This window comes from Callithrix jacchus, chromosome 15 (genome assembly GCF_049354715.1).
Source record: "Callithrix jacchus isolate 240 chromosome 15, calJac240_pri, whole genome shotgun sequence".
Lineage (NCBI taxonomy): Eukaryota > Metazoa > Chordata > Mammalia > Primates > Cebidae > Callithrix > Callithrix jacchus.
Window position 1 is genome coordinate 88,383,779 of NC_133516.1, and position 23,778 is coordinate 88,407,556.

Consider the following 23,778-nt stretch of genomic DNA (forward strand, 5'->3'; position numbering starts at 1 on the left):
GTGAGAAGCCCCACCAATGCAGCATCTGTTGGCGCTCCTTCTCCTTAAAGGATTACCTTATCAAGCACATGGTGACACACACAGGAGTGCGGGCATACCAGTGTAGTATCTGCAACAAGCGCTTCACCCAGAAGAGCTCCCTCAACGTGCACATGCGCCTCCACCGGGGAGAGAAGTCCTACGAGTGCTACATCTGCAAAAAGAAGTTCTCTCACAAGACCCTCCTGGAGCGACACGTGGCCCTGCACAGTGCCAGCAATGGGACCCCTCCTGCGGGCACACCCCCAGGTGCCCGCGCTGGCCCCCCAGGCGTGGTGGCCTGCACGGAGGGGACCACTTACGTCTGCTCCGTCTGTCCAGCAAAGTTTGACCAAATCGAGCAGTTCAACGACCACATGAGGATGCATGTGTCTGACGGATAAGTAGTATCTTTCTCTCTTTCTTATGAACAAAACAAAACAACAACAAAAAACAAACAAAAAAGCTATGGCACTAGAATTTAAGAAATGTTTTGGTTTCATTTTTACTTTCTGTTTTTGTTTTTGTTTCGTTTCATTTTGTACTACATGAAGAACTGTTTTTTGCCTGCTGGTACATTACATTTCTGGAGGCTCGGGTGAATAATAGTTTTCCCAGTCTCCCTCGGATGGTGGCCTTAAGGCCCGGTAGTGCTTCAAGAGGTCCACTGGTTGGATCTCTAGCTACTGGCCTCTAAATACAACCCTTCTTTACAAAAAAATCTTTTAAAAAAAAGTAAAAAAAAAAAAATTCCACTTGTGAAGAGCACTACAAAAAATATATAACAAAATCTAAAAGGCCTACTGTCTTTAAGTACACCGCTTGCAGTGTTTCAGTGGACATTTTCACAATTCTGGCCGCTTGGACTTCACAGTAACCAGTTAAAACTGTGGAATATCACTTCTGGTTGAAAATCCAGAGGAAAGGCCCTGCTGTTTTCCGCCTACCACGTTGTCTGATTTCATAAAAGGGCTGTGGGGGTGGGAAGGGCAGTGGGTTCGGTGGTGTGGGAAAGAAAGACGAATGGCAGGCTTCTCCCCCAGATTCTGCCCGGGTCCACACACCCTGGCCCACCTTCTCCATATCCCCCCTTGCAGCAGAAGCCAGGAAGACTCGGACAAGCAACAAGCAACAGTGGCTATCGTATTTATTCAGTGTCTTCGCTGAGCCACAGCCTCAGCACAATCAAGAGGGACTTTCATGAAAGGCAGGAATGCAGATAAAACAAAGATATCAGAAATTTGCACCTATGTTTTTAGGTACAAGAGAAGGATTATTTCCAACAATCTTTGCAAAAAAAAAAAAAAGTGTCAAGATATATTCTTGTGGAAGAGAAAAAGAAAGAGAAATGGAGGGTGGGGGGAACAATAAAAGTTCTTGAGGCTTTTTTAATTCAAAATTTTATAGAGGGGCAAAAGTGACGTTTACCAGATAGAATGCTGATTTTTTTAATATATTTACAACAGTATTTGTGTAAAAAAAAACAAAAAAAGTGAAATTGTTAAAGGTAATTTTTTTCATTTTGGTTTTGCATACACTGCCACCAATTCCTTCTCTTTTATTTCACACACATATATATATTTTTTGGTAAGTCAAGACTGTTAAGGTTAGCGATACTGCTTCCAGATAGAAAGAATAAAAGGCAACTAAAGTTATATTTGAAAGAGAGGAAGGATATTTTCTTCATATTTTTTTTAATTTTTCTTATTTTAAGTATTGCCTGGGTTGATGAGGGCCTCTGTGGCCAGCCCATCCCTGCTGTAATTTGAATTGCTGCTTTGTATTTTGATATGTAGTTCTTTGACTTCAGCAAGCTTGAGTTGCCCCACCGAATAATTTTTTCAACTGATTCATCTAGAATTCTGTTCTTTTTCATGGAAGAGACTGTATCTTTCAGAAAGAGATTGCTTGCTTCTCCAAAATTTCACTGAGATCTTACAATTCTAGAATTTCTATTGATTTTACTTTTTTTTCTTGGTGAAACACCAGTAGTCTAGAAATCTTGATAAATGGGGTCTTTTCTTTTGTGATCAGCCAGGAAGAGGAGTTCACAAAACTCTGCCATAGCTCCTCAGCCTTCCCAACTACAAAGAGCGTCATTATGAGAAGCCTGTTACAGATCAAGATCCATTGATGCCAAAATTACTTTTTTTCTTTCAAATATCACCTTCTGACTATTTCCACCATGGTTAAGAGGGCTAAATAAGACGATCATTCTTTAGATGACTAATTAACCCTTGCTTCTTAGAAATGTTTTGGGGAAATTAACAAAAAATTCCCAGATGCCAACATCCACCATTCAAAAGGCCACCAATCTATTGCATCAGACCAGATGCCACTCTCTCTCCCTAGTTGGGATTTCTCTCCTCGGTCCTGATGAAGGTGTTATAATAGAGATATTTTCATTATAGACAGTGTCCTGAAGGGATTCCAGCTCAAATATAGGAATTCTTAAACCTAACTAAAACTCCCAAAGTGATTTCATTTCTGAGCATATTTTAACACACTTAGGGGAAAGCAAATCTTTAAACAAAGCAAAACACCAAACTACAGTTTTAAAAAGAAGAAAGGAGAGAGTATGTTAGTTTCAAAATTACATTGCATTTTAATTTAATTTTCCTGTCAGCATTTTATTTACAAAAACTGTGCAGCAAACGAGAGAAAATCTTCCAACACAAACAACTCTGTAATGACTAAATTGGTTTTATTCATATATTTTAGACATTTGGTTAACTTGGATCTTTTTCATAAGTTCTTTGTGATGCTTAGTAAGGTTAGTGTAACTGAAGTGTTTGTGAGTTTGATTCGGTCCCACAGTGCTGAATTGAGTGGGTATTTTGCTACAAGTTTGAATGTAAACTTGGGTAGTTAAATGACTATTGAGTATAACCTATCATGATTTCTAAGAGGAGTCCTACCAAGAACTATGTGTCCAAAACGGACCTGTTTTAACAGTTAGTGAGGAACAGCTTCCAAAATAAAGTAAGTTTGTTTTTCCATTGCTAATTTTGCTTTTCAAAATAAGTGTTGTAAGACTAATATTTCCACTTACCACCAATAGAGGGAGCATTAGTTAATTAACTATGTCATGGAATTTTCTGGATATTTTGGAAAACAAATGATTCCACCCATAAAATAAAAAGTTTGACCTTAAGAAAAAAACACTCTTAAAGCTAGAAGACAATGACATGAAATCACTCAATACATGTTACAAATGAAAGAAGGCCAAAAGCCACTTTAAAATATTTTTAACTGTTTAACAGTAGTGGATTTGAAAGTGTCTTTGTTCAAATTTAGCAAAGTAGGAAGAATTTTCATTAATACCTCCAGAAAAGTTGATCTTAGGTGCCATTATGGGCCACATGTAGCTATCTGTTTCTCAAATCTGAGGGAGACCCATTTGCCTTAATGCTGATTAGCCATGTAAAATGCTAAGCAATTGGGTTAGAATCCAGCTTTTCTTTTGATAGATCAAAAGATAAAGAAAAGGCTGCAGGTGACTTGAAACCCTAAGGATTCTATCATCCTTTCCCTGAAAAGGAAGTGTCTCTAAAAAAAAAGAGTAAGAGGAGGATCCCTGAAGAATTCTTAACAAGGTGATAGAATCACTGTAGTCCATGACAAAATGGACCAGCCAGATTTGCACAGCAGTGGACATATTCCTACTGTATATTTATCCTTTCCAAACGTGTCATGTTCTAAAATAGCTGACAGATTATTCTGTGGAGAGAGGAAGAAGCTGGATTGAAGTGGGAGAGCTAATCTAGAGGAGCAAAAAGGTAGTTGTTTATTTTTTCTTGGCCTTTCAAATGGCCACTTTCCAAACTGACCCACATTTTAGGAAGTAAACCAGTCTGGACCTGTTTCAAAAGGATAGAGATGCTCTTAGATTGTCAATCCTCACTTTCAAATTAAACAATCACAAATATCTTTGGAAATAGAGAAAGATATTTTGCTTCAGAATCAGAGAATGAGTATGGATCTTTTTAATGTTTTGGGGTTTTTTTGTTTCAAGTCCTACGGTCTTCTTACATTTAGACCTTCATGCTAGGATGATATCAGTGTTAAAAAAATTTCTTTTTAGTAGCAAGGAAAAAGATAGATAAGATAAAAGCAGATGTTCCAGATTTAAGACTTCTTAGGATGAGTACAAGGAGGAAGAACTAGTTGGAAAGGAAATTTTTTAGCAATTTATAATTTTAAAATGTAACTTGCCAAACAAGGGAAAGGAGAAAAAAAATCAAAGGAGAAATTTTTTTCTCAAGATATTTAGATACAATTTATTTAAAATATTATTTTCTAGCATTAAAAACATTGGTATTATCTCAGCATCATGGGCAATTTTTCATTATTAAATGCCAATATTTGTACAACAAAGGCCCCCAAATGTGTGAAATGTAATCCTTAAAAAAAAAATTGGAACACCTGGATCTGATACAACTCTACACATGGGGAAATCTGAGAAATAAGCTAAGCAAAAAAAAAAAAAAAAAAAAAAAATCTGAAATGAAAATCTCTGTATCAAAATGGTTTCCTGTATATTTTAACTGAGTGGTAAACTTTAGCTCCTAGTAACAGTTTCATAGCCTGTTCTCTTCCCAGATTCCTAATGCTTTGAATCTATTTGTGCCATGATTAAGTGTGCTGGATGATTTCCTGCTCATATTCTAGCTCCTAGTCATCTTAGAAATCATAGTAGCTCTTGGCCTTAGAAAGACTTGGGTTTGCTTTGTTTAAAAGTCCTAGGAGTTTTATTTTGTATCACCAAAATATTCTATAAGGTCCAAAAATACTCTTTTTCAACCCATGAACAGTAAGAATTTGTGAATTCTGATAATGAAAAGAGAAAAGTTTTCCTCCAGGTATGTTGGTTTCACATTCAGTCCTGAAGCCTTGAGCTACGTGTACTTCCCTCACACAAACACACCAGCAGTCTATGCTCTGCCCGTGCCCAAAACTCAATGGTTTCTCTCAGCACAGAAGTCAAAAATGAGATATGCCCCTAATAAAACCCCTTCAATTCCTGAAAAAGCATAATAAAGGCTTATGTCGCTTCCTTGTTGGAGCTCCTTCATAATGCTCCCAACACCTGTGACCCCTGGGAAAACAGGGCACAAGGTAGATCTGCCCAGGAGTCACAGGCTAAACACCCATTCTGGAGCCTTCCTCTGTTGTTCTAGAAGATGTGATTTGATTAGTTGGGGCTGGGAGCAGGGGATATATGATTCTGCGGAAAAAGTATCAGATTATCAAATCAGGTTTGCCTCTGCTATAGCCAGTGTGCTGCTGCATCAAAAGGTAACAAAGGGAAGGTACAACGTAAGAGCAGACACAACCTGAGATGCCCTTGAGATCTAGAACAGGATGGTGCCCTTTCTGTTGTGACCTGACTCTTAAAAGAAATCTTCTAAAAGAATTCTTTAATTTGGTAATGAGTCGAAGTCCAGGGTAATGGAAGCTCTAGGGCAGAGAACAAAAGAATTGCAGAAATATATTCAGCACCAAACAATGCTAAACCAAGAAACATCCAATTACAAAACTAGGAAGTTTGGCAAGAAGTAGTTAGAGAAATCTCTGAGCTTTTCCATGGGTAGGTTCGACAGACTCTCTTTTGAGTGATTTCTGGCTCCGAGAAACCTCTTTACTCACTAGAAAAGAACTTTATTTAAATGGCCATTTTTTTTCCTCAGAAAAAGAAATTAAGAAAAATAGGACACTGAAGACAGAACCATGTGACTTGGTGACAAACAAAAGGAAGGGTGCACTAGAATTTCAATAGGCTCCCTAATTCCATAGCAAAAGCAAAGCAACCCAATGCCTCCTGAGCCTGCAGTACATGAAGAGAGTACTTGAGCTGACCTAGCCACCAGGCTTTCTGGGGCTAGACATAACTTCCCACTGGAACAGCAGCAGCCTCTTTCCCCTCTTTGTGTTTTCATGAAGAAAACGGTTGTTCTCTTAGGTACCCAAGAAATAGATTACATGGGGCAAACTTTCAAAAGCAGTCTCTACCCTGGTGCTCGGGCTGCGTATAGAGGCAGAAAAGGGGCGTAGAAGAGCTCTTGCTCTTGAGAGAGAATATTTTCATATTCCCAAGGGCTTTCTGTGGAGAGTTGCTATTTCTGATGCCACTTAAACCTTTACAAGAGAAAAGGCTGTGGTGACTCAGTGTTCCTGTAAACTCAGAATGTGAAAATTACTAATCCAAAGCATCATTTCTAGCACTGAGTATCAAGATGATCAGCCTGACCAAAATATTTCAAAGACTCTTCTAAGTCTCTGAAGATGTTTTTTCTCCTTCAACACTGAGTATAGCAGTCAGCAGTGTACATTAGCAGATCCCTGGGAATGATTATGGAATGGTAGGGCTTGTTTTCATGCTTTTTAGAGTGAAGAGGTAAAAAATGAGGGCTGCATATTGTGGGTTCTTTTTCAGAACTATGTATTTTCTCCTCACTGAATGAGGGGTAAAAATGGCCTGGGTTGAAACAGGAACCATCATCTTTCCACAGCACTGACTAAAACACCTGCCATTCCAGTGGTTTCTTGAGGCCCCACTTGTTGCTCCATAAACTGTAGACTTTCATACTAAAATCTAATCTTAAGTGACCTCAATTAAGGTGTTTTCGCAAGAGGCTACTTACTGTATAGCATTATTGCCTTAAATCAGAAAGCCCTGGGAAGAGGACAAATGATATAGAAATGAGAAGGCTCTGAAGATACAGGCATTTCTTGCTGTTTAATAGTTATATTATCACAAAAGTAAGCTCTATTTGTGATTGAGGACTATGGAAATAGTGACTTCTTGGGGAGGCACCAAACTTGTCTAGAACTGGTACTCTCAGATAGTGGCTGCTATTTCCTATTCTATTTCAGTGATGTAGGTTGGGCTGAATGTAAAATAGACATCATATTACTAAATAGAATCCTATAAAATGTAATCACAGGTGCCTGGGAATACTAGTTTTAAACCTTTCCTTAACAAGGAGAACAATCCCAGCAAAAAGCTTTCTTTCCCTATACAGTGTATATCTGTAAACTTTTTTTTCCCTCAGTTGTAGAGAGCATCTCTTTTATCTGGTGGTTCATTGTTTAAATGCAAACTTGTAAGTTTCAAGTCTTCAGTGAAAGATTATAATCTGCAGATGATAATCTAGAGAGAAAAATCTAGCCACAGTCTTGAGAGTCCAGGCTTCTGGAATGCCTAATGAGGGTATAAAAGTCCCTACTAACCCTTTTTCAAATTCAGAGGTTTCTTTGGTTCAAAATGCCTCAATGAGATTTTGATACATCCAAGAGAGAGAAAGAGAAAAAAACAACAACCTTGGGGGCATCTGCTTCTACTAGTGTTGCAACAGTTGTTATTACGCAGCAAAATCATTGCAATTTATATGTAGATTTTAGTAGTGAAAGAGTCCTAACCCACCCAGTATGTCACCGCTGCTGTCCAAAATGTCTGTAACTGAGTGTACGTTATTTATACGTGCGCACACACAGTGTGAGCTGCTCTCAGCACAAAACTGTTCCACATTCATGTTGCCCAGTGACAACAAGATAGATTTTTGAATTTCTGGTTAGGAGTCAAAGGTCTGACATGTCTCACATGTCTGCTTCTGCTTTGTTGCCTTAGTTGGGTGCATGACTATCTGTGATGAGAAATTTAGGGCAATCTGAAGGAGTCCAACCATCGGTAATTTCTATGTATCCCTTTCATGAGAAACTTGAATATGTTCACATGGAGTAGAGTGCATTTAACAAACTCTGTAGTTCTGCTGGACTTAATGATAGGTATGTGCATGTGTGTGTTTGCATGTATACTTATTGTCATCTGGGAGTGTGTGTGCCTCCCAAATGAAGCACACACAGGCAGAGGTCCTCATGCATAGATACAGTTGCCTCTTTCCACCATTGTGCTAAAGACTCGTGTGGCTCCCTTCCCAGGAAGCAGTCACCTGCCCACTCTGTTGCTTTTTGTAATGTTTGAGAATTGGGAGAAACAAACGCAGCTTGTTGAATCCACAGCAAACCCACAGGGACAGCCTGTTTTCCTCCATAAGAAGGTAGAACAGAAGTCTTCGACTGGTGAGCAGACAAGAGGGAGCAGCAATCCAGGGCACCTCCCCAAGTCTCCTGGAGGTGGGAGCACCAACGCCAGGCAGACAAAGCCCACACAAACTTTGGCCTGAGCCATCCCATAGCTCAAAGGCCTTCATTCCTTTCCTCTAGACAACCCAGTGTGCACACACATGTGCACACACACACACACACACGAATTTTATTCCCAAACTAAAGCTTCCTAATTCTGCTTGTACTCAAAGGATACCATCATAATTCACAAACTGTGTCTCCTGAAACCAATGTGGCCTTTGCCAAAGTCTTTCCAGGAGTGAGTTGTTTACCATGTCTAGCAAACCAATAGACCATTGGGGGGGAATATTTTTTAGTAATCTCTAAGAATTGATAGCTCTTGCCCATCTCAAACATTAAAGTAGAATGCCACTCTAGTATAATGTACTGAGTGAATGGACTCTGAAGGCTTGGTGGCCTGGAATTCAGGATTCAGTTTTCTCACTCCCATGCTCTCTTCTTTTACTAAATGGTTTGTTATTTTTTATGAATTGTAGACTTTACAGAAGTCAGAGGACATTTTCCTTCCTCTTCTATTTTGGTGACTTTTCCCCTTCCCCTGTTAAGTAAGGCTACTCACAGTTGCAACTTTTTTGTTGTTATTACTTTTTTAAATTGTATATTGTCTTTCTATATCCAAAAGAAGTCTGTGACTGTAACCATAGGTATTTCTTTTTCCTGGAAAAAAACATAGTCGTTTTGGTTTTTTTTTCTTTTAATTAACAGTACTAGTGACTTTGTGAAAGAATATGAGTTACTATTTAGGTATGCTTACTTAAGTACAATACACTACATTGCAGTATTTCTGAAACCTAGGACATACACATTATATATAACAATTTTATATTGAAATATATAGCACATTATATTCATTTTAACTTTTGAATCTGCCTATGATCATGAGTCGATTGAAATGTTATGTCTTTGCGTATATCACCCATCACCAACCTGCTGCGGTTAACCTGGTGCATTTAATAATCATCATTACTGCTCTAATTTGCTTTTTATATTATCAGCTTCAATATTGTCTTTAGAGGATTTTAGAATTTTTTAAAGCTCAGACTTAGCAAATGTAGGAAAGTGAAAACTTTTTTTGAAACTTTTTTGTTGGTTTGACTAATACAAAGAGGTTCATATTCAAAATGATCTTGTTTAGCTGACCCACTCAATATCTGAAGAACAAAAGAAATGCATATGAATGTATCTGTGATTTTCCCCTGTAGGACTGTCACTGTCTATATTTGCTTTTAAAAATATGACCAAGGGGCTGCTTAAGTGCGATATGATCTGACCAACAATAACAGGCTACATTTAAAAGGGCCAGTCTTCTGAAAAGCGTCAGACAGTGAATGGCCTAGTTTTCCCCTTAATACTGGTTCTTCACTACTTCTTTTTTCAATATGCTTATAATTATTTTAACTAGTCTTCAATCTTTCCCTGTGGCACTATAGTGTTCATTTTCCTGGGAGCTTTTTTTCTTTTTTTTCTTTCAAACTAAAACCAGAGTTTGAGGAACTCTTTATCCACAGAGGCTAATAGAAATATAACTCAGAAATATCTATCTGAGACATTTTTTAGTCTGAAGAATCTATAAAATGGTGGCTTTTGGGTATCCAGCCCTCAGGATCTCCATTTACCTATTAAAGTGAGGATTTGGTGCCTTTCTTCTTCAGTTAGGCCACCAAGGAACCTGCAGAAATCAGGCATCCTGTCTTCCTATACAGTAAATACTTTCAGATAATTCCCTCGGCTATTCAACCCAATGCATGGAAAGCCTCAGTTGAATAAACTTTTCCACCATCCTGGGTGCCTGAAACTAGTGTCCTTCTTCACTTCTACCTTCAGGACAAAATGAAGAGAGCTTTTTAAAACCTCAGTATAAAAGACCTTCTCACACTGGACCAATAGGAAGGCCTGTCCGTGTGAATATTGAGGAATTCCTTCCTTTCATGTTTCCTGATAGATTTTCGTTCTCTAATCCCATCCCATTTGGCTGTGCCTGTCCAGCAAGTCCCTTTTCACGTTAGCCACGCTCCCTGCAGTGCTCTCCAGCCTGGGATTCACTAAGGAATGACCTACTCTTAGTCTACTTTGAAAGGGTGAATGTCTAGTTTAATGGCAAAACTACCAATCTGTTCTCCAAACTGTTCAACCAGATATATTTCTACTAGACAAACATAATTGTGAATTGACTGTTAAGTGAGGCTGCTTCTTCTCTAAGGATCAAATAATATCCAAATTATATCAACTTTATTCTTTCCCTCTTTCCTTTTCCTAACCCCTTCCCTTAATTCTTGTTTCTCTTGAAGACTACTTCAAAATATCTGTTCATCTTCATCACTGCCCCCAAACCTCTAGTAATTATGACCCCTGACTGTTCATTTCTCTTCCTTTCTCAAGCCTTCTGAACATCTTTCTTTAAGCTTTATTTAATGAAAGAACACTAAAATGAGTGAGTTCATAAACTTGAGACTCGTAGGCAGAGTGAAGCATGTCTTCATTTTAGCTTCAAAGTTTAAAAGTTATCAATATTCTTTTGAGAGTGGGAGAACCTGAGTCACAGTTTTAAATGTCAAGTGTACTAGCTGAGGTCATTAATTCCTCTTACCTTCACATTTGGCCAAAGATGAGAGAAAAATATTTTCTGGTTTTTTAAAATACCCCAGTGTTCAAAATCTTGATATGAGTAAACCACATCTGCTGGAGAAAAAAAGAAATCATTCATGTTGACTGTTTCCACTAGTCAAATTACTTGTTTATCAGACTTTAGATTACAGGAATCTACAGAAAAGAGTAACATTTCAAAATAATTTTGATAACTATTCAAGCCTTAGTGAGCTCTTCTCAAACAAGAAAAGCCACTTCCACTTGAACACATTGTAGGAAAAATTACAAAGAATTTTTTTATTTATTACCCTTTGGAAAAAATAAGTAATCATTGATTGGCTTAGAACTTTGAGCAGTAATTTACTAACGTATGAGAAGATCCATAAAGTTTCTAAAGCGTCTGTTTTTGCGACGAGAGGTTGCTTAAACATAAACTTAATATGTGCTTAAATAAAATAATAACAGGGTTAAATGGATACTTAAAGAGCCATGCAGTACACTCCCCAGTACCTAAATACACACCATGTAATTTGGTTTTCATGCTAGATCTCACTGCAATGGATTACAACTGTCTGAGCATTGCCCAAAAGACTGACTGATACCATTCTGGGTGTATCTCTTTCAGGATGCTTATAATGTCACCTTCGTAACAACTTTGTAACACAGTCTTTCCTGACTTCTGGTCCAGTGTTCTTGCCACGATACCACATCGTCTCTCAGCTTGAATGAAGACAAGTCCTGTGACATTTAGAGTACTATGTGGTTTTGAGTGCATAGAACTTTCAGTTCTTGCTTTACCCTTTGACAGAATCGACACTTAATATCAGAAATGTATTTTTATTTGACTTGACCCAGCTTTTATCTTAATCAAACCACTTTATAACATCAACGCACACCATAGAGAACAATGAAATAAATAGCAGTTTTGAAGGCCTTTATAAGGCATACATCTAGTAGGAAAACAACATCTCTTAAAAGCAGGATTTGCATTGTGTAGAACTGTGATCTTCACTTGGAATGTTCTCTCAATCAGTCCTATCTTCTCCTTTGTCTATTTTAACTCCTGGTATTTTTTTTCGAAAAGTACTCTTTATCTAAAGTATTCCTTCTCATTTCCTTAGGCACTGGCTTTCAAATGAAGAAAGGCTCTTTTAAACCCTTTTAAATGCTATCATTTAAAGTATAATATGGAGGAGGAGAGGCTCTGGTTCTGACAGATCTTATTTGGTCCTCTTAATCTGAGATGCCTCTTGACGCTTTTCTTTCTAGTTCCCCAAGAAGCATTCCAACCCCAAGACCCAGGATTTCTCACCACAACCTCTGTGTTAGTCTCAGATTAATGTCTAAATCTTGTTTGATATTCTAGAGACTCCAGGATATGAATTTATTGATGCTTATGAGTCTCCTATCTTTCCAAGCTGACACCTGTCAGGAGCACCAATAGCCCTAACAGTAACTAGTGCATCAAAATAATAGAATATTTGTGAGGATAGGAAGAGATTTTTTTTCTTCTTTTCTTCATGAAAAGCTTGCTTTGCTCCCCCCATCCCCCACAACACACACACCATGCATTTCAAAAAGTCTGCATCACATTTTACAGATATGTAGGTCTAGAATATACAAATATAGCTTAGGAAATGTTCTGAGATTGAGGCTGGTAGCAAACAAGCTTATTTTCTGCACTGGACTTCAGGACAAGTGTGCATAGATACAATTCCTTCAAAGAAAGTGAAACATGGTAAAGCAAAGGGATAATACTTTCACACATTCAAACAGTTGTTTGCTATCTGTAAACCTTGATTTAAGCATAATTATTAATTTTTAGAAATCTGAAACTGGAGGAATGTGTATTTTAGTAAAGTTTGTTTGTCGATTTATTTGTTTCTCTTTATCTCTTCTCAAGATTGTAAAGGGTATTTATTTCTTAATTTGATACTGTCTATGGACAGTCAAATAACTGCTCACCCTTACTATATTATTTTCCCTCTTAGAAAAGCCTTCCATTCTGCTCTAAAGGAATTTTTCCTCCACGAAAATCTTATCTTCCTTTTCAAATAGCACTCGTGAGCTTTTAACAGAGAAATTCTCTCTTTACTTTGAGGATAGAATAGTTAAAACAAAAACCTACTCCTTAAGAAAGAAACCCTATTTACCTAAACCAATAGGTCTGGGGCCAAAGAATGGAAATTGATTACAGATGGAGATCATGCATTTTGAACCACAAATCCTTATTGCCTCCTCAAATCCTTTTTGGAATAAGGCTGGAAATAAATTAGTTTAATTAAATTCCTCTTTGGATATTTCTAATTAATATCTACTGTAAGATAGCCAGGAAAGAAAAGGAAGGTGCTGCTAACATGTCAAAATCAATCGATCTGTTGATTTTTATCCTTGTAGTTGTTTCTTTTCTAGCCATTTCAAGACTATATGTGTCCATGAAGTCTTAAATCGAGAAACATCTGTTTCCCCATTGCTTCTCCCTCCTTCCCCACACCCCTGCACCTGCCCCAACCCCAGGCACTGGAGGCAACAGTAACAGGGAGATGGGCACTGCATTGCCAGTACTTCACCCATCTATACCCCTACCACAAAGGAGGGAAAAAACAAATTAGAAACTTAAAAAAAAAAAATAAAAAGAAAGAAAATTGTAATACTTCATTTGAAAGCATACTGTTTTCAACTCAACTCAATTAACAGATAGCTGGACAACGTTTTTGTAACCCGTCTTTTGTGCTTAATTGACATTCTTGGCTCAGTCTTGAAAATAATTGCAATTTCAATTAAGTGAACAGAGGAAAGGCAATGAGAGGGAACAGGACAATGTGATGGGACCAAATTTGATACAGGTCTGGATTCCTAAAGCCAGTTGTCAAGGTTACCAGAGAACATTAGCACTACTCACCCCTTGTCCTTCTTACCTGTCTCTGATTATTACAGTTCGAAGAATTAGTGAGATAACTATACTTCTTTGTGATTAAAGATTTCTCTTAATGCTGCCAAACCCATCTAGAGAAACTGTAGAAACTCCTGACTTCTCCTATACCTAATGTGCTCTCCAGGCACAAGAGGAGTGTACAGAGAGATCACTGAAAATAAAATGACAGTTCAAATTTGAGATAAGATTTTCCTGCAGTTCAAACTGCTTATGCATTGTTCTCAACTAGGGGGATCTTTGAAAACAAAGGCTAATTACTCTGCCCTTGCTCTCCTTGAGACCAACTTTAACCTGGAACCAGCTGTAGATTTGTAAGAGAAAATTCTCAAAGGTATTTTCAGCTGCTAAACTTCTTTCTTAGGCCCATTTATTTGAACCTTAGTTTTCCTGAGGAGCCTATTGAGATATAAATTAAGGGTAATTTGCATATATCTAATTAAAATTGTTCCTGCACTATTATTGAAAGAATTACGGTTTTCAGAGGAGATGAAAGCAGTGTCTTAGTAATCTTCATCATGGCAAACAAAGATGAGAAGCTGATATGATAGAGAAAATCTATGGTAATGAAATTTTAAGGTAATTTGGTTGTGCTGTCCCCACTATGCTTAATTCCTTTGTTCCCACAATTTATTTTAAACTATACTTTGGTTCTCTTGAGACTTACTTACAACATGCATGTGTGGGCATGAGCAGACAAGCAGACTTACCTTTGGAGGGTGAAGACCCAGACAAACTGAAGAGACAGATTCCTGAGGATGATCAAATACAAATCATTTTTCCAGAATCACTCAATATTGCCACATCCCAAACTAATTCTAGACTAATCTTAAGAAAGAAGTAAGCTCCTTAAGAGATCCTACTATGAATGTTTTTTCTCCTTCGGAATAACACAAGAAGAGGTACAATACAGACTCTTAATTTTGCTGTAATAATTCACTTTTATATTTAATAATTGTACATTTTGTGAGTGTGTCACTGAGCTATTTGTACCAATTTTCAATTGATCATTCTGAGAGGGGCCTTGAGAATTTCTGTGTATGTGTTTGTATATCTGTATCTATGTGTAGTCAGAAAAAAAAGAGAGAATAGGAGACTAATGATGGGGGAGAAATGGTCAATGTAGAAAAATGAGTGCTCCTAGTGTACCTGTTTATGTTATGTAAGGTGGCTGCTGCCTGTAGCCCTTGAGGAATAGCTGATTGCACTATTCAAAAATAAAAGCCCAGCACTGTTAAATTTAGGACTGTGTTTTGAGAAACAGGAAAGCTTTATCTTTTTTTGTACCCATTCCCCTTAGCATCAGAGCCATCTGACATGATGAAAACTATTAAGTAAAAACCACTACTGACCTTTACATTAAATAGCTGTTTTCCTCTTCTAAATAACACCCTTGATTGTAACTAGACTACTTCCCTTTATTTCCTGCCTATTGGCTTAATGTTTTACAGAAAAATACATAGGTGCATTCTAGTTTCTCTACTTTGTGCTGAAACACACAGGAGCAACAAAAGAGATGACTCACAGAAGTGTGAGGTAGACTGGATTTCCCACTTTTGTAGCACTGGTAACCTTTGTAAGAGCTGTTTAGAGTTGAGTTTTGGGTCTATAATAGGGCTTTTTTTGCACTAAATATGACTGCACTGCATTGCACTACTGAAATGTATTTACTTGTGCTGGGAGAGAGTGGGTTATGTATGGGAAAAGAAAAAGGCAAGTTATGAAAGTAGGAGCATTACTAAAATGCAGAGTTATTTTCATCATGCTTGATCTTAGCAGGGTTAGTGAGACTGTGGAATCTCTGTCAACTCTTGATCAGGCCTAGGAACTGCCATGCTGATAGGATCTGTTTTCTTATTGTAAAGAAACTGAGTTAGTACAGCAAATTAAGAACATTTAAGAAAAAGTTTACCCAATGTTGTTTCCAACTGAGCTCTCAGTAAGAGTTTTAATAGGGAAGAAGCCGACTAATATGATGTAGAAGCCTTTGCCTTGGCCTACAGCACAAAGCCCCATGCTGGTGCACATTTTAGTGTGGCAGAGGGCGGTGGTGTGTGCTCCTTTCAAAAACACACAGCCTTGTCCATATTGGAATTACCCTTTTGGCCTGAGTATGCTTCTCCATCCCTGGATGAAACCTAGATCAGGCTAACCAAAGAGGAAGGCCATGCATGTGGTAAAGTCCTTTAAGATGACAGATAGGGAACAGTGCAATAAACACTGAAAACCAGTGAAGTAAAAGGTTTATTTTGAAACAAGCTAGGCCAACTTTGACATTGGAGGAAGGATTGGAGGATGGATTAGAACATACTAGCTGCTCCATCATAGACTATCCTTACTTAGCAGAAGACCTAAATAGTGCCTAAAAGTTTAGTTTTGAAATTGGGTTTTTTTTCCTAACTTTTCTTTGTTAAATGTATTTTTATTGTCTTTTTTAATCTTAGAAGTAATCAGAGTTTGACAGCTCTTTGGTAACTGTTAATAAGAGAATCTTGCATCACAGGATAAGCAATAGATTGTATGGGAAATAATAACACAAGAGTAAAGATGCTGAAGGACACTTCCAGAATCCAAAGTGACAGTTTTGAAGGTTCTGGCACAGTAGGAAAGGATCACAGCCCATATCAATAGCTAATGTTAAATTTCTCTGAACACTATTACATGTGGGGGCATCAATTTGGAAAATTCTCAATTGAGGCCTCTTTCCTAAGATTACAACAACATTGATAACCTGTCTCTTTCTCTCTCTTCTTTACTATCTGTCCAAGTCAACTGTTCCAAGTTTAAACATTGTTCAGAAAATTGTCAACCTTGTTAGGTAGAAAAACTTCATTTAGAGCCATCAAAAATAGCATTCGAAATTTCTTAAGCCCTCAAAGCATTATCTCTGTTTTAAATAAGAAACTAAATTCAGAACTCTTAACAGGTATTTACTAATACATTATTGGATAATCACTAAGAGGACATTGACTGCACCAAACCAAAGTTCCAGGAAGAAATTATTGACTTTTTTTTTTTCCTGAAACGGAGTCTCACTCTGTAGCCCAGGCTGGGGTGCAGTGGCGCGATCTCAGTTCACTGCAACCTCCGCCTCCCGGGTCCTGGTTCAAGCAGTTCTCCTGCCTCAGCCTCCAGAGTAACTGGGATTAGAGGTGCCTGCCAACATGCCCAGCTAATTTTTGTATTTTTAGTAGAGACGGGGTTTACCATGTTGGCCAGGCTGCTCTTGAACTCCTGACCTTGTAATCTGCCCACCTCGGCCTCCCAAAGTGCTAGGATTACAGGCATGAGCCACCACACCCAGCCAACTTTTTAAAATATATTCACATTAACTGTCCTAGGATACTTCTCTTGAGGCTTTGGGACACTTCTTCCTTGAAACTTGCATATCCATTCCAGTTCTGTCACCAAAGATTTTAATCTTCAGAGCCCAACCTCCTCTCTCCCAGACAAAAATTCTACAACAGGCTCAAGGGATATGCTTCGGTGGTCAAGGGATTACACTTTGGTTTTCCTTCTGTTCACAGTGGTATTTACAGGAGACCTTGTCATTAGAGGAGGTACTGAACTATCTTTATGACTTTGGATTTGATCATAGGTTTACAAAATAGACAAAATAAAATAATAGTACTAGACACTGTAAATTATCTTTAATAGAGTCATGACCTGGAGACTGATGGAGAGAAAGAAACTTCCATGGAAGAGAGTGAGCTAAATCATTTAGAACCAAACAAGGGTCACTGGTAAAACATAGGGCAGCATGTACACAGTGCAGATCAGGTTTCTGTATGGCCAGAGCCAACAGCAGTGGCTGGTGGGAGAGTCAGACAACTGGCCAATGAATTCAAGATTAAAAAGCCACAGTCTGGATTTTGTTGTGATTGCCGGAGTGATTGAAATGCCCATGTCCATGGCAAGGAAAATGCTTGGAGGCTGATCTGTTGTGATAGTGCCTTTCTTGTAGTGAGGACTAGATTAATAATTTATTCAGTTACACTTTTCTGGACCATTGCCCCAGTCTTCTGAGGAGGTCTGAAGGGATAGTATCCACTTAGGATGAAGGGACAGGATATTGCTCCTGGAATGCTGTGATTTGATGATATTTGCACTAGATTCTAAACTCTCCTTTAAACTGGAGCAACTGACTGAGAGAAAAACCAAGGACAACTCAAAGTTAAAAGAAACCAAAAGTAATATTTTCTGACGGATACCATTTCTTTTTTTCCTGGAAGAAAACTTCACACTGTTGGCTACTAAGCTCAACTCTTACCAGTTCTGTTGGTTTATTTTTTGTTTCCATATGGAACCATCTGTGTGAATTAGTCATCAGTTAGGGATAGTTAATGTAAAGACCCCTGCCACTGAAACTTTGCACACCTTCTCTGCTTTATTGAAGGCAAGGGCCACTGGGCAGTGGTAGCGGGGGAGGGACCCTCCAGAGCCACCCAGCCCTCCAGGAGGCCAGTAAGCGTGGATGTCATGTCAGGAGCTGAGCTGACATATATTTACTCGGAGGACATTGGGGTCTATAGCTAATCCTAAAGAATGCTCCACAAGAGAAGAAAACCAATGTATTGTAGAAAACAAAGGGAGATGGTGCCCAAAGTCTGCCTGTTTCTCTTCTCTTTTCTTTCCAGACTCACCACCATGTCCTCTCTTAGAGAATTATATTTCATCTCATGTATTATATGTTACCAGAAAAGTTATTTGGTTCCTTGGTTTCTCTCTTTATCAGTGGACTGGGAATTCCTCCAAATTAAAAATGAATACCATTAGCAGCTCCCCTGTGTCCAGCCAATTTCTCAAATGCTATCCACCTGGTCTTGCTGTCCACCTAACATGACTTGGAAGCTTTGGCTGGCTCAACCACCTGTCCACTTTATTTTGTTTCCATTTCCATTTGAACTTGAAGTGAGGCTATGGAAAGGTGGAAATCATGGGAAAGGTTTGGAGGCTGCAATTCTAGGGCATAGCTTGTCACAGGAGTTTATGTTATCTAAAATATATCTTTCTACACCCCTTGTCATTTTAATCTGTTGCTCTGATTATAATTTCTTTATATTTGTGGTTATTTTTATAAGAATAGAGTCCATTTGCTATGTCTATTTGAGTACTTTTTTCTATTGTCCCCACATGGATGCAGTACCAACCTGTTAATGAAATATCTTTTTATTATATTATTAATATGTAATTCTACTGTAGACCAAAAAATATAAAAACAAATTTGTTCATTTCAAAGATATAAAGAACTAGGGAGTAAAAGATTAAAAGTTGAAGGAAAAGACAGAAGGCAGTGGTTAACTATGTTGAGTTAGAAATCTGAGAGTAGCCTTACCTGTTTTTTAACCAGTGCTTGCCAATCATACCATCGTTGGGATTATGTAATCTTGGCTCCTTCATGCTTATGTTCTCTAATTCTTGTTTGTCTGTTTGTTTTCTTTGATGTAATTGAGGTTGCACATCATGCTATTTTTGGCAATGCCTGATTCTATTATATTGTACTTTTGTCAGTCATTTCCATTAGAAAGATGGGGGAAACGTTTATTTCTTCTTTTAATTTAAAATTTGTTTGATGCACTGGAAATAAAATTGGACACATTTCACTGTTTAAAAAAATCAGAAACAAAACAAAGCAAAAACCACAAGGAAAAAAAACTCAGCAAATAAACAACAGGAAAAAAAGCTATGAAAAAAATTTATTTGTACTGAATACACATACAAACTACATCCCACATGAAAGATTAATATCATCAAATAAGAAAAAGACATAGTTTAAACTACAATGCTGAAAATATACAAGGAACCTGGTAGTTCAATGGGGATAGAGAAAACAGAACATTCTTCTGACATCAGAGATCTTGTTATTACTGCAGTTATTGTCCAGATCAGTTAAATGTGGAAGAAAGTATGGAGGAAGTAACCCCAGCCTTCCTCATACCACTGGATTTCCACATTACCTTTTAACCTATGCTTGAGCTCCGTTTTGAGAAAAAATATTTAAAAACAAATTTGCTATGTAACAAATTTGTGTGTGTACATATATATCCACATATGTGTATATATATGTATATATATATGGTTGAGAAAGTGGTTTGTCAAGATGTATGTGCACAGTACACACATAGACACACTTCAGTCCTCTGACTTCCCATGTGCTACCTCATGTGTTTCTCTTCTCTTGAGGATTTACAATGGATAGTCGTACAACCTGGGGACTGTCAGTGACTCATTGGTATCAGCATATGCTAAAAGCTCTTGAATCCAATCTTAAAACCTGATCTCTTTTCTTCAGCATCCCCCAATACCAGACAGGCCCATTAACCCATACAAATGGACAGTAAAGGAAGGACAAAGATATTTTTCTTAGCCAACTGGCTCTATCATTGTTTAACGTTTGCTGGGTTTTTTTCTGGTTTTGTTTTGTTTTAGAGCAGGGGTGGGAGTGGATGTAACTTCACAATCCTAATACAGTAAATGTTTTGCATCTTCCATGTTTTATGCAAAAACAAACATTTAAATCAATAAATAATTGTGCCCTAGACTGAAAGTTAATGTTTAGGAGAGGAAAAAAATTGTTGGAATTTTTTCTACATTTTTTTGTGAAGAATCTTTTTTGGAAAGGAAGGATACATATTTTTGTTGTGTAATATTTTCTATTTTTGAATGCATTTTATTGGTACAAGACTGTTTTTTTGGTGAAGACATTATTTAAAAAAAAAAGAAAAAAACTAATCGAAAAGTTTGCCCTTAAGGATATGCTGCAGTTTTGAGGTTTAAAACAAAATAACTGATTCAAGATGCGTGTTAAAAGTTGGGATTATATTGTTGTTTTTTGTCATTGTTACAAGAAGAAGTTTGTACCCACTGCTGTTTATTTTGTTTCAGATGAGTAAGTAAAGGGATTGTTCTTGTTTTATTCTTTTTTTAGAGAAAAAAGCTATTTATGAAATGTCAAAAACACTGGACTGTGAGTTTAAGTGTGGAAGCATTTTACCACCCTGTGTCTTCAACCAATTATGGGAAAACCCTTTTCTCTTCCCCCCACTCCCCGCCTTAGCCTTGCCAAATGAGAAAAATATAACAGCTGTCAGATGATCGAAGCCACCGAAGCCCTGCTTTAATTTTATGGTTTGAAAAAGTTGGAAAACCAAAGTTAAATTTATTTCTGAAATCCTGCTGTGCGTAGCCCTTTTTTGTATGACACAGCCGGGCTCTGCCTCTCTATCTCAGATCATTGCCTTCTTAGGGGCTGGGGGCCAACCTGATGCAAAGAGACGTATAAAGGTGGTGAGCCTGAGAGTTGAGGTCTCATGAAGTAAAATGTGAGTGGGACTTCACCCTCTCAGAGGGCAACCACGCTTTCCCATTCTGAAATGAGGCTGCCAAGAGAGCACACTGCTAACACTGCCTGAGGAGAGCGCCTCCCGTCTCCTTCACCCTCTGCTTCTGAGACCCTCCTGTTACTGTTATCATCATTCTTTAGCATGGCTCTGCCTTTCTCAGCAGCCCACATTCCATGGATGGGAGCGGGAGGCAGGGGCCCAAAGGAGGCAAATGGCTGTGGGTGGTGTGAAGACCCCCCCAGCCCTCAGGAAGGTGGGGCAAGGGACCACTGAGCACAAGGGATCTTGCCCGCCTCCTCTTTGACTCTGTGGATTATCCATCCGTCTGCTCACTGTGAAGATGGAGAGGCAGTGCCCTAAGGCTGTTCAATAGCTTTTCCATATTTTTTCAACATTGAAAAAATAATTTTTAAAAACTGTGATATTTTTTTAAAAATCATTTGGCTGGAGGGAAGGGAAAAGGGAAACACCAAAAGCTGTAACATGATTAACTGGAGATATTTAACTGGGGCACTTTCTAGACCAAGACAAACAAATTCCTTTCTGGACTCTAAAGCAGCTGAATCTTGAGACTGTCAATGACAGAAAGCTGAAGAGAGGCCTCTATTTCTTCCTTTCTCCTTTCTTCTATCTAAAAACTTTCTCTCTTTCCCCTTTTCCAACTTCCCTTGGACTACTGCCCCAATGGCCCCTTGAACTCCCATTTCATGTATGCAAGCACACAGACACACAGACACACACACACACACACACACACACACAAACTAACTTGCAAAATACCATTTTTCTTAAGGATTGTGGGACCGAATAATATCACGTGCCTTCATCTTTTCCTTTTATAGTTAGATTAACCTCTTCCTTTTTACATTTTTTTTTAAAAGAAAGGGGAGGTGGATGTGTTAATGGAAGATTTGGGCATCGTTTGAGAAGTAACTTTTGTTTAGCACATTCCCCCTAAACATTAAACACAAACATTTCAACCCCTGCATGGCACTCTTTGGACATTTAAAGCATTGAGTAACCAGGATACATGACAGCCTAAATCCATTTGATTTCAGAGCATTTCCTGAACATTCTATTTCATAGACTTCTTTGATTTTTATCAAAAATGAGGTGAGCAACGGCAAGCAGCCTTGTTCTCCCGATTTGGTGCTTTTGTTTGTGGTGTGGGGTGGGCATGGGGGGTTGGGGGGGTGTGGGTGTGTTTAGAAAAAAGATGCATTCCTAAAGAGCTCTGGTGCTGAAGGGCCTCGAGTTCCTTTCAGAGACTGTATTTGACACACTTTAGGTACACACAAACGAATGGATCACATGCAATATTTTAATGGAGCAATGGGAGAGGCTCTTTGAAATGGGGTTTGCATCTTTTTGTAACATTTTGATTTCTCTGGTGCCTTATTCCTACTTGATGCTGGCACTCACATACCCACAGGAAGCTGACACAGAAGTCAGCCTTAGGTGTGGGGACATATGGGTGATGTCTGAGCATGCAGGGGCCATGGAGAGGTTGGTGTCACTTGCTGGAGAAGGGACTAGATGGCATCTCTTAGCCAAGGCCAAGCAGGGACTGCACAAATCCATTATAGTCAAAGTTAGCAATTTTGATACGTAAACACAATACTTCATTCTTCCTCGTCTGTGCTTTCCTTCCTTCCTTCTTCCTTTTCTATCTCCACCTTCTCATAAAGGTGCTGCTGCTGCTGCTGCTAAGGTGCCCAGAGTCCAGAATGCCCATAAATCACTCAGGCACAAGCCTGGCACTGCCACATCAGCCTCTGGCTTGACCAAACCCAGGTTTCTCTTTATTGGGGCTGAGAACTGTCAGATTTTTCTCATCAAAAATGTTTTCCAAGGAATCAGTGGATTACAGTTTTTCTGCATTGAAAATGCACTTTAAAAAATAAATTCAAGCTCCAGACTGTTTAAAATATACAGAGGGAGCAGGGGAAAGATAAGCACGTGCTAGTGTCTGAACCCAGTTCAGTTTATCTCCAGTTGAAACAATATACACTATATGATGTATAAATGTATACACGCTTCCTATATGTATCCACATATATATAGTGTATATATTATACATGTATCGGTGTGTATATGTGCATGTATATCCACATGCACATAACAAAATCAGATGCTCATTACAAATCCAGATGCTCATTACAAAACCAGATGCTACACAAACAGCAGCAGAGGAAACAAGGTTGGACTCTTGCAACAGATCACAAAAAATAAAAACAGCAACTTGCAGTGACTTAGGTCATTTCTGTATGTTCACAAGAAATGGACTGTAACAAGGAAAAAAAGGAACGGAGTTAGTGAAGGAGGAAAAATGGGCAAAACCATCTTGATCCGATGCGAACGCAGTAATGTTCTATACCATTTCATCAGTTATTTCTTTTAGTCATGTTGATTTGATTTATTTTTGACTATTAAAAACATTTTTAAACTCAAATGACCCACAACAAACTGAACAAAACTACTACAGTGAAAGCCCTTTTCAGTGAAAGATGTTAGAAACCTCAAAACCCTTGGCCTGACTCAGAACTACCATGTGAAAATCAGTACTCTCTTAATGTTTCAAATGAAAACTGAAAAAAAAAAAAAACTTTTTTGAAGCACCTTAACGTGGCCATCCATTTGAGAAGTGGATGCCACTTTTTTCTTTGAGCACCTTATTGATGTGTTTTGCTATCTGCTGTCTTTCTGTTACCTGTTGGCTGAATGGCTAGCTGTTAACATACACATGTGCAC

General features: G+C 38.2%; 2 protein-coding genes across 51 annotated transcripts in view; one reads left to right on the top strand and one right to left on the bottom strand.

The window, feature by feature from the left end:
- Positions 1-23,778, top strand: part of ZBTB20 (zinc finger and BTB domain containing 20) — an 829,160-nt gene that overhangs the window by 804,127 nt on the left and 1,255 nt on the right. For all 50 annotated transcript variants that reach the window (XM_078352092.1, XM_078352083.1, XM_078352089.1 and 47 more), the window contains one exon: positions 1-23,778. This exon is cut by the window's right edge and continues 1,255 nt beyond it. In XM_078352092.1, coding sequence (XP_078208218.1) covers positions 1-422 — 422 coding nt within the window. In that variant the 3' untranslated portion in view covers positions 423-23,778.
- Positions 4,271-23,778, bottom strand: part of TIGIT (T cell immunoreceptor with Ig and ITIM domains) — a 41,108-nt gene continuing 21,600 nt past the window's right edge. Inside the window, exon 4 of the mRNA XM_002758793.6 lies at positions 4,271-23,778. This exon is cut by the window's right edge and continues 8,032 nt beyond it. The gene's annotated coding sequence lies outside the window, so the exon portion shown is untranslated.